Source organism: Cherax quadricarinatus, chromosome 47, assembly GCF_038502225.1.
Source record: "Cherax quadricarinatus isolate ZL_2023a chromosome 47, ASM3850222v1, whole genome shotgun sequence".
NCBI classification, from domain to species: Eukaryota; Metazoa; Arthropoda; class Malacostraca; order Decapoda; family Parastacidae; genus Cherax; species Cherax quadricarinatus.
In genome coordinates, this window is record NC_091338.1 from 22,036,856 (window position 1) to 22,049,102 (window position 12,247).

The window sequence follows — 12,247 nt, forward strand, 5'->3', positions numbered from 1 at the left end:
ATGTATGCTGAGATGCTTCCCTCCAGTGTGTATGTTATGTATGCTGAGATGCTTCCCTTCAGTGTGTATGTTATGTATGCTGAGATGCTTCCCTCCAGTGTGTATGTTATGTATGCTGAGATGCTTCCCTCCCGTGTGTATGTTATGCTGAGATGCTTCCCTCCAGTGTGTATGTTATGCTGAGATGCTTCCCTCCAGTGTGTATGTTATGTATGCTGAGATGCTTCCTTCCAGTGTGTATGTTATGCTGAGATGCTTCCCTCCAGTGTGTATGTTATGTATGCCGAGATGTTTCCCTCCAGTGTGTATGATATGTATGCTGAGATGCTTCACTCCAGTGTGTATGTTATGTATGCTGAGATGCTTCCCTCCAGTGTGTATGTTATGTATGCTGAGATGCTTCCCTCCAGTGTGTATGTTATGTATGGTGAGATGCTTCCCTCCAGTGTGTATGTTATGTATGCTGAGATGCTTCCCTCCAGTGTGTATGTTATGCTGAGATGCTTCCCTTCAGTGTGTATGTTATGCTGAGATGCTTCCCTTCAGTGTGTATGTTATGCTGAGATGCTTCCCTCCAGTGTGTATGTTATGTATGCCGAGATGTTTCCCTCCAGTGTGTATGTTATGTATGCTGAGATGCTTCCCTCCAGTGTGTATGTTATGTATGCTGAGATGCTTCCCTCCAGTGTGTATGTTATGCTGAGATGCTTCCCTTCAGTGTGTATGTTATGCTGAGATGCTTCCCTCCAGTGTGTATGTTATGCTGAGATGCTTCCCTCCAGTGTGTATGTTATGCTGAGATGTTTCCCTCCAGTGTGTATGTTATGCTGAGATGCTTCCCTTCAGTGTGTATGTTATGTATGCTGAGATGTTTCCCTCCAGTGTGTATGTTATGTATGCTGAGATGTTTCCCTCCAGTGTGTATGTTATGCTGAGATGCTTCCCTTCAGTGTGTATGTTATGTATGCTGAGATGCTTCTCTCCAGTGTGTATGTTATGTATGCTGAGTTGCTTCCCTCCAGTGTGTATGTTATGTATGCTGAGTTGCTTCCCTCCAGTGTGTATGTTATGTATGCTGAGTTGCTTCCCTCCAGTGTGTATGTTATGTATGCTGAGATGCTTCCCTCCAGTGTGTATGTTATGTATGCTGAGTTGCTTCCCTCCAGTGTGTATGTTATGTATGCTGAGATGCTTCCCTCCAGTGTGTATGTTATGTATGCTGAGTTGCTTCCCTCCAGTGTGTATGTTATGTATGCTGAGATGCTTCTCTCCAGTGTGTATGTTATGTATGCTGAGTTGCTTCCCTCCAGTGTGTATGTTATGTATGCTGAGTTGCTTCCCTCCAGTGTGTATGTTATGTATGCTGAGTTGCTTCCCTCCAGTGTGTATGTTATGTATGCTGAGATGCTTCCCTCCAGTGTGTATGTTATGTATGCTGAGTTGCTTCCCTCCAGTGTGTATGTTATGTATGCTGAGTTGCTTCCCTCCAGTGTGTATGTTATGTATGCTGAGTTGCTTCCCTCCAGTGTGTATGTTATGTATGCTGAGTTGCTTCCCTCCAGTGTGTATGTTATGTATGCTGAGTTGCTTCCCTCCAGTGTGTATGTTATGTATGCTGAGATGCTTCCCTCCAGTGTGTATGTTATGTATGCTGAGTTGCTTCCCTCCAGTGTGTATGTTATGCTGAGATGCTTCCCTCCAGTGTGTATGTTATGTATGCTGAGATGCTTCCCTCCAGTGTGTATGTTATGTATGCTGAGATGCTTCCCTCCAGTGTGTATGTTATGTATGCTGAGTTGCTTCCCTCCAGTGTGTATGTTATGCTGAGATGCTTCCCTCCAGTGTGTATGTTATGTATGCTGAGTTGCTTCCCTCCAGTGTGTATGTTATGTATGCTGAGTTGCTTCCCTCCAGTGTGTATGTTATGCTGAGATGCTTCCCTCCAGTGTGTATGTTATGTATGCTGAGTTGCTTCCCTCCAGTGTGTATGTTATGCTGAGATGCTTCCCTCCAGTGTGTATGTTATGTATGCCGAGATGTTTCCCTCCAGTGTGTATGTTATGTATGCCGAGATGCTTCCCTCCAGTGTGTATGTTATGTATGCCGAGATGCTTCCCTCCAGTGTGTATGTTATGTATGCCGAGATGCTTCCCTCCAGTGTGTATGTTATGTATTATGAGATGCTTCCCTCCAGTGTGTATGATATGTATGCCGAGATGCTTCTCTGTGTGGGTTAAGGTGTTGGGCATATTTCTTTACACCTATTACCAGTGTCAACCCAAACGCCTTACACTGAATGACCCTCATGAGTTTAGAGCTTAGCATGAATTATTAAAATAAATTAGTTACCTTAGTGTAACCCGACTGTTGTGGATCACATCCTGGAAAAGGATGTGATCCAGACTCTTAATTATTCTCTAATAGAATACAAACTTTTAACTTTTAGAATCAACGGAGTTACAATAATCATTTTATCTACCTCACGATTACCTCCCTCTTCCAGGAAAACAGTTAATAGAAGTTATACTATTTTTTTATGCTAATTTGCAAATAAAAGTTACATTAAGTTCTTTTTATGCTAATTTACAATTTTGCATCAAAAGAAACATCACTCAGTCTTGCTAAAAATTTACTTAATAAACCCTAAAAATTTTTACTTGACATATTTAATAATCTGCATCTTAAATAATTGTTTTTCTCAATAGTGTTGAGGGAGGAGGAAGGGGGGGGGGTGGAATTTTCCAATAACCCAAAAATTGTAATTAACTTTGTTCTTAACGTCATAATTCTGAGGCTCGAACCTCTGTCCTCATCTCGTGAGACAGACACTTCAATAATTGACTAGATAGGGTTAATCATCCTGTTAGTGTAAAGTGAGACTGACAGCATTCCTCTTTTTTTTCTCAGTCTTATGAATATGCAAAATAGTAGAAAAAAATTATAAACATCTGGTCATATTCGTTGTATACATATGAGTGCTTTCATTATCTCCTTTATCCAATAATTTTTTTTTTCATTTGTGAGGCAAGGTCTGAGACCTAGCCACAGGGGTGATAATCTCTGAAACTATTGCTAGTGATGATACCTACAGACCATTTTTTGACTTGGTTCCTCCTTCAGGAGACTTCAGCCTGAAGATCCAGCCGGTCCTGCTGGAGGATGACTCAGTGTACCAGTGCCAAGTGAGTGCCAGCGACGGAGTACCTGGCATCAGGTCCCGCCCAGTGCGCCTCACTGTTTATGTTCCCCCAGAGCCACCCAGGGTCACGCCTCCCGTCTTACACACAACGGCTGGGATGACTGTCACCCTCGAATGTGAAAGTCAGGGAGGAAGACCCCCGCCAGAGGTAAGAGACCCAGATGTATTATTAACAGACCAAGATCAACCACCAGTATGAGACCAAGTATTGACGAAGTGCAACATGCAGCAGAGAAAGATAAGGGAATCTAATTTCATTAGTAATGGTTCCAACCTCATCACTCTCAGTGGGAACGTCAAGCCTCTACTTAAGGCGTTTCTATCTGACAAACCTTTGAGGGAGATTGACTAGAAAAACGTAAGTCACAGTTGCCGTATATGCTACGTTAAACCGCCATGTACATATGAATATATGCTATATCAACTCGGGTTTAAAGTATTCTAAGGAATCACTCGTTTTGACAAGAGAGGTGAGGATGAGTGAGCAGTTAAAGTCTGGATGCCGAATTCAGGTCGCTACAGTTATGTTCAATTGCAATTAGTCCTCATTTTTCTTGTGCGCCTGACTGTTTCGCAAATATATAAAGGCATTATTCTAATTAGTTTAATGTCACCCTAAGAGGGGTCTTTATTAGGACACACACACGCACTCACACATACTCTCTCTCTCTCTCGCACACACACGCACGCACACACACACACACACACACACACACACACACACACACACACACACACACACACACACACACATACACATACACATACACATACACGCGCACGCGCGCGCGCGCTGGACAGGAGCCAAGTCTCAACCCTTACAATTACAATTAGGTTAGTACAGGCACGCTCCCTCCTCCTCTTCCTCTTTCGTTTTCTTTTTGCCACCCTGCATACTTCTTCCAGTCTCGTGCCCCATGTCTTGAATACTCCAGCCTTGTCCACATTGATTCCTCGTGTAAAGAACCTGCTTATTGCTGCCCAAATGCACCAGTAACTACCTTTCGTCTTCCTATCACAGATACAGTGGGTGGACGACAGCCATATTAACCACCACCTGTCTCCCCACTACAGATACAGTGGGTGGATGACAGTCGGCGTGAAACCATCAGGACGGGATCCGTGCTGGCGACAGAGACCATGACGGACGGGAAGAGAGTCACAGTTCGCTCCCGTCTCTCCTTCACGCCTCGACGTTCTCACCACAATTCTTCGCTCACCTGTCTGACTTCCCACCAGGCTCTCACTTCACCACTCATCAGGTGGGTCCCTTCCCTTTCTCACCAGATAGGTCATCTACCCTTTAAGACCCGGTGGGTGACACCCCCACCCTCAATAAACATTCATTTGGAGTAGTGAAGCAGGACACTGCTGAAATACCCACTGACTATTGTATAGCGGTGTTAAACTAGATGGGTCACTTCTCCACTAACAGAGCTTGACTGTTACACTAAGTAAAGGTAAGTAAACTATTCATATTTAACCACATACCGGAAATCTTCCGTCCTTAATCATTTCCAAGTCATGATGTGATATTTGTCTCCGATACATAGAAACGTTTACTTTTATCTTTAGTTTTGGAGCTAGTTATAAATTATTCTTCCTAAGGCTTTGATTTTAATTCTTCAGCTTACTAGATGAATCGTCCAAGGAATCGATGACCTCACTGGTTCAAGACAACCACATTACCCATCGAGCCATTAAAGAAAATTTTCTCAAGAAAGTCCTGCATCTTCACCCGGACTTTTAAAAACTAAAAATGTACCACAAACCTGCACTTTTTCCTCGACCCAAGATTATGACAGGTAAAACTGAGGTACAAACCTGATTTTACAAAAATACCCAGTAATGTGAAGGCCACAGGCATAAATCACCGTATGCAAAAAGGCGCCACACAAACATTATGTTAATTACTAGATCTAGGTCTTTCGCAGTTATCAATCCTTCATAAGGAGCTATGCAATGTTTAGACTTGTAAATGATGTTGTTTGTACGAAGCCGATAGATTAAAATCTTGATGCGATCTTACCTATACACAGCAGTTTAGCTCCATACATTAGTTCCCAGTCGAGATAGAAAGGGATAACCTAACATTATTAGATATTTTGGTTCAGGGTGTCGACAGGATACTTAAGTTTACAGTATATACGAAGTCAACTAATGTGTTGTTGTGCAATCACTTTTATTCCAGTCATGAAAAATGGTTAAAAAGACTGTCTTCCTCAAAATGCTTTGAGGGATTTATATATTTCAGGCCTGAAATTTCTGAAAGATATCTGAAATTGTCTCCAAATTTAGAAAGGATTCCCAGCAGTCAAGAAGACATCCCTGGGGATTAAAATTGGGGACGTACCTCGCAGAGATGTACTAGTTCTACCCTACAATGATACAGTTGCCTTTAAGAATACTAGGACAATCAAACAGGCTATTTATGAAAGCAGCAACCAACGTGACTGGATGTGTATACGTGGTCCTTTGCTTCATGTGTCCCATGTGAGCCCTCTTTTAAAATATATGTCACCCTATTTTTTTCCATCCTCTTTAAATATCCAAACCACCTGACTTACCTCTCCTAAGGTCTCTAGACAGTACTTTTTGTTAACAGGCACCTTTTAATCTCCAAACAAAGAATTCTCTGCATATTTACACCACACATTGCCCTCAGACGCGACATTTCTACTGCCTCCTACCTCCTCCTCGCTACAAAGTTTAAAACCCGTGTTTAACACCCATATATGAATTTGTACCACTACACTGGTAATATTTTCTCTTTGCCTCTATGAATAATGCTTATTGTCTTCGCAGATGACTCATTGCACCACCTACTTTTTAATCCCACGTCACTTCTATGATTTAGCCCAGCTTTCAGTAACCCGTCAAATGAAACGTCCTATCACAAATATCTGAACATATTCATTTCCTCCATACTCCCCCCCCCCCTCCTTTCTTTTTTTACACAGGGTTCGACAAGGTTAGGTTAAGAATCCCTAGCTTTATTGACAAGCTATTTATAGGTTAAGGATTCCTAACTTTATTGGCAAGCTAAGAGCTGTTACCTACACCAGCTCATTTGGAAGTATTTTTATTGTTATGAGACATGCAAGTAGGGAACAGGATGAAGTTGGAGCCATCTGTGAGCCAGCATTTTCATTTGATCAACTGACTTTATCTCGTTGACATCATTATGCTGTACCAATGTGTTCCATACTCGAGTCATCCTGGGTATATATAATCTCAGATGGAGTGATGTTCTGGAGAAGGGTACAGCCAGAGTGAAGTTGCTGCTTTCTGCCCGTCTTGTGGCATAAAAGCTTGTTTCTCGCTGTCCTCGAAGTGGATCCAAGTGTGGTACTTTGACAATACTGGCCTTGTACATAACCGTGAAGCCACCCACATCCTTCCTGTGTTGAAGGCTCTGCTGAAATGACAGGTCTATCCAGGATGGGTCCAGGCGAGAGATGAGACGTTTTGCTCTGTTTTCTACTCTGTCAAGCAGTCGCAGATGAGAGGGGAAGCAGGCAAACCAAGAAAGTGGAGCATACTCAAGGTGTGAGCGTACTTGTGCCTCTTACAGAATCTTACAACCCCTACTGTCAAGCAGATGCGAGATACAGCGAAGTGCTGTAAGCTTCCTCGCTGCCTTGTTTGCAAGATTTACAACATAGTTCTTCATGGTTAGTTTGGAGTCAAATTTCACCCCAAGAATATCAACTTCTTCTCCAGGTGCCAACACCCTCCCATTCATCCTTACTACTGCTCCAGCATTATCATCATGGTGCCTAGAGACCATCATCATTTGCGTTTTCTCAGGTGCAAATGTTACTTGCCATCTATTTCCCCAAGCTGATATAGCTCTTAGCTGGTGATTGATGTAGCTTAGAGCAGCTGGAATTTCTTCTCTTGGATAAGTGAATGTCAGTGTACAGTCGTCTGCATATGCATGGGATTCTGGGATGAGATGAAGAAGGTCGTTGAAGTAGACATCCCATAACAATGGTCCCAGCACGCTTCCTTGTGGAACACTTGCCCCAATAGGATGTCTTGCTGATTCCGTTCCATTGAGAACTACACTTAGAGATTTACCATGAACGTAATCACTGAGACATAGCGTAGAGCCTGCAATTCCCAGTGCTTGAAGTTTTGCTAAGAGGCCCTGGTGCCACACCCGGTTGAAAGCACCAGCAATGTCCAGTGCTACCACACAGCTGACTTTGGATTCATCCAGTGACTGGTGTCACTTAGTGGAGAGGTTTAACAACAGATCAGCAGCAGAGTAACCTTTCTTGAAGCCATATTGACGATCAAAAAGTAGTGAGTGGTAGTGAAAAAACTGTCATTTGTCTTGAGATTATTGTCTCAAGGATCTTACCAGTGATTGACAGGAGTGACACTGGTCTGTAGTTGCTGATTTCTGCTCTGCTCTTCTTTTTGTGAACAGGGACTACATTTGCCTCTTTCCACAGAGAGGGCCATTTACACTGTACTAGGCAGTGCTGAAAGATGCGATTTAGAGGTACTGCTAGCTGGTCTGCACATCATCTCAGCAATCTTGGGCTCAACTTGTCTGGGCCCACAGCCTTTTCTTGGTCAAGCGATTTAAGAAGGAAATGCACCTCCTCCTGCCTTATTGTCACCAGTGAGAGTTTTGACACAGTTCTTGCAGCTAGCCAAGGAGGGTCCCTTGCTGGATCAGGAACTTGCATTTTGGTAGCAAAGTGTTCGGCAAAGAGGTCCGCCTTCTCTTGACTACTAATAGAGGTGGTCCCATCCTGTCGATTTAGAGGTGGAATGAGTTCATCAGGCAGATAACCTTGTCTTTCCTTGACCAGGAACCACCAGGTTTTGGAGCCTACCCTACCTGATGCTAGCTTTCTTTTAGTGTCCACCTCACATTTAGCAATGGCCCACTTTTGAACGTCACCCATATGCCTACAGGCTTGCCTGTGCAAGTTCCTGTAATAGGTGGTAGGATGTCTCTTATACCTTCGCCATGCTTTGTACTTAAGAGTAGCAGCCTCTCTACAACGAAAGCCAAACCAAGGCTTATCTGTAGGCCTCGTTACATATTGCCGGTGAGGAATGTGTTCTTGTTGTAGATTAAGTATGTGTCCAGTGAAGGCTTTCACTTGGTTGTCAACATCCCCTTGGAAAAGAGCATTCCAATTGGTGGTGGCGAGCTCATAGCAAAGGGCTGGCCAATTACCTCTTTCCCATAGCCTGGTTGTGCGTGTGGACTTCTCACCTCGTTCGCTTGGGATCTAAAGTGCCGTAAAAACAGCCTTGTGGTCAGACTATCCAACGTAGCTGAGGGGTTGACAAGTGACTATACCTTCTGCCAGATCACTCACTACTGGGTCAAAGGAGGAGCCAGAGATGTGAGTAGGGAAACCAACAAAGTTTCTCATGTCAAATACTGCAAGAAGGTCATCAAAGTCCCTCTGTATAAGGTGTTGGTTGAGGTCACCAACAATTATATGTTGACAGTTGTGTTATAGCAGAAGGAAGTCCATATTTTCCATTAGGAAGTTGATGGGGTCTGCATGTTGCCACTGAGGTCTGTACATTGTACATGCTAGTACAGAGGTATTAGTGTTTATGCAGAGCTTGAAGAACATCATTTCAAGATGAGTAGGGATGTTAGTTTAGTTAGTTTAATATGTTTATTATGCACCCCATACCCATCCTGTGGGCGGTAGTCAAAAGATTACAGAGGTACATAATGGGTCCAGGGACTGGGCCTCAAAGTTTTGATAGCTGAGCAAGTTACAGAGGTAATGAATTCACAATTTACAAAGGTAATGAACTCACAATTTACAAAGGTAATGAACTCCAGGTAGGTCTAGTCACAATCATGACAAGTTACAAAGGTATTTACAGATTACAGAGGTACACAATGGGTCCAGGGACCGGGCTCCAAAGTTTTGATGGCTGAACTAGGTACAAGGTAATGAACTCACAAGTTACAAAGGTAATGAACTCACAAGTTACAAAGGTAATGAATACTGTAAGAATGGTTACTTACGTTTATACATGGCTGCAATCATGAACAAATTTTAGAGTAATGAGCAATTCACACTTCCACACCCGGTCACAACTGTAGTGAGTTATAGTAGGGATGGCAACATCAATGTGCTGGGCATGACCACTTTTAGAGAAGCACACAGCAACACCTCCTCCTTGCCCTTGCCTGTCTCTTCTCATCCATGAGGTGTAGCCAGCAATTCTTGCAAAATTTTCTGGAGTCCTGTCATCCAAAAATGTTTCAACAACAGCTATCATGTCGGGACGTCGAGTGTTCACAAAACTGTGTGTGAGCTCTCCAACGTTAGTAATGAAACCAATAATCTTGGCCGACAGGATGCTGATAGACTGGCTCCTCATGATGTGGTCAGCTTGAAGTGGTGGGTGTGTAAGGCATGTAAGGTGCCTGCCCTTGAGAGAGGTAGGGTACTGAGTCAGCTGCAGGGATGTAGGTCTGTGGTCTTGTATAAGGCACAGTACCACCTGCTGGGCTGAGATAGGAGTAGCTGAGTGGGTGACGTGTGAGAGTGTTCACCAATTCAGAGATCCTGCTGGTTTGTTCCGAGAACAGGTCTCTAAACAGGTGGTCTTGTCTGTCAAGTTCCTTTTTCTTCCGACACTGGTCCTCTTGATGTCCGTTCTTTTAGCAGTAATTGCACCTGGTATCTCGCAGGCAGTTGTTGGCGGTGTGCCCCTTCCGGTGACAGCGAGAGCACAGCCTAGGTGCCTGGAAATGTGGACTATGATTTGTTGCACCTCCTGTGTTTTGCTGATTTGTCCTCAGGTTGTGCCGCTGGGACTGTGTTAGTGGAGGGTGAGACGGCTGTAGATGTCTTCCTCCCTCCACGTCCTCTACCCCGTGCACTACCAGTTCTGACAGATGTGTCCCTGCTGTTCGTACTTTGGCGCAGTAGGTGATCAGGTGCAGTGATAGTTCCCTGATTAACTGCATCAATCTCTGGTGAAGAAACTCCTGACTCAGAACTTGCTGATGAAGCACTGCTGCCAGATGCTGGAATAGTGTCGGCAGGTGTGCTGACAGGTGTAGGATCAGAGATGGTATGTGCACTGTCTAGTGGACTGGCAGTGGCTGAAGCAGAGATGTCAGGTGTAGGAGAATTGACAGATCCAAGGCTTCCTTCGTTGCTGGGAAGAGGATTTGTTCCCTCTGTGGTGGTCAGAGGAATTGTGTTAGAATTCTCAAAGGTAGTGTTTTGAACTGTCAATCTGTGGGGCCTTAGCGATGACAGAATTCCACCAGTTATTTACCCCTGAGTTAAGCTCAGTGTGGGACTTCCAGTCTTTGTCAGTAGTGCCACCACCAGCTGAGCAGCTTATATCACTTGATGTAGGCTTGCACTGACCTTCTACAATAGCTTGAAGGTTATCTAATGATTTGAGGAGCTCATGAAGTGCTTCCCCGTGATGGATTATCTCAGCTGCGACTTTACAACACAGCCCAAGAGGGCAGTCTTGATCTTTGGACAGGAGTCCCTGAGGACTTCTGAACCTTCCTCCTGTAGCTCCAGGCTTGTATCTATATATACTACAGGATTATGGATATCCTTCAATTTTCTGATACACAATTTTCCATTACCTAGAGATTTTTGTTTTTGTTGCTGTCTTCAGCTTCATCTTTCCTATATTCAATTTTAATTTCCTTCTCTTACCCTCCCAAATTTGTCTACCAACTTTGCAAATTCTCTTCAGAATCTCCCAAAAACAGTGGTATCGGCTAAAAGCGACTGTGACAATTCCCACTTTGTATTAGATTCTTTATCTTTTAATATTACTCCTTTCTCTCTCTCTCTCTCTCTCTCTCTCTCTCTCTCTCTTTCTCTCTCTCTCTCTCCCCCCCCAACACCCAAGCATTCACTTTTACATCTTTATCTACAGATACCATGGTGATAATAACACATACCAGTCTAAGGCCTACTTTTATTGGAAAATAGTATCTGTAAACATTATCTTAATATATTGAACCGACTGATTTCAGTTGTCAGTGACTGGCACACTTCCCATCTGATGTAAAACAGAGGAGACCATGGAATCTAAATAGATCAGCTGACGCCTTGCCGCAAATGCACCTATTTTCGGAGAGTATGAGGGAGCCTACAAGGAGAGTTACACCAATGTACGTGGCTGGAAGGGTCGAGGAGAGTACCCAAGGAGAAATCAACCAAAAGTAAAAATCTACGGAAACAGTTGCCTTCTCCATTAGGAGGCGAACTTTGACCTCTCCTGAAGCATTGCGATACCGTAATAACACGATAGCAAACAAATCAAGTGTCTAGTAATGTTTAGGCGATTTTCTGTACGATAGGTCTATGATCTCTGGGTGGAGATGGTCTGCTTGAAGAGTCTACAAGGTTCTCTCGCTGTGCTGGTGCTTTGATGCACGAGTCGTGGGTTCCAACACCTCACAAACATTCGAGGACTATCTCTACCACAAGTTCACGGGATGACATACACAAAGAAACATACAGGATGATCAAACCACGGGCACTCACTGTGTGAGCTGCGTGTGTTGCCAGCAGAGCCATGGGATACCCATAACTCGAGAAAGGCTTTAAATTTTCAATAGTTGTGTATGGTAACGAGGACCAGATTCGCACGACAAATATTATAATTATATATATATATATATATATATATATATATATATATATATATATATATATATATATATATATATATATATATATAATGATGTCGTGCCTAACAAGTAAAACTTGTGATTTTTGCCTGAAACAGCAACGCACTTCTGCATCTAACGAGAAAAAACATATTTCATTGTGTTTATTATTAAATTACTGTAAACTTGTATAAAATGTATTTAAATGGGTTAGGCTAAATTAAATTGCTCTTATTACAATAAGGTTAAGTAAGTTTCCTAAGGTTCTTCTGGTACAAAATCATTAATTTTTATATTAAATAAAAAAATATATCTTTAAACGTTTAAGAGAAAATTTAGAAAGTAAATTTTAAATGAGTTCTTGTTAATTGACCAGTTTTACCTATTCGGCA

At 42.9% G+C, this 12,247-nt stretch overlaps 1 protein-coding gene across 1 annotated transcript in view; it reads left to right on the forward strand.

The window, feature by feature from the left end:
* Nucleotides 1-12,247, forward strand: part of LOC138854036 (irregular chiasm C-roughest protein-like) — a 95,723-nt gene that overhangs the window by 48,903 nt on the left and 34,573 nt on the right. The window contains exons 6-7 of the mRNA XM_070094638.1: nt 3,121-3,347; nt 4,274-4,461. Coding sequence (XP_069950739.1) covers nt 3,121-3,347; nt 4,274-4,461 — 415 coding nt within the window. The remainder of the gene's footprint in view (nt 1-3,120; nt 3,348-4,273; nt 4,462-12,247) is intronic.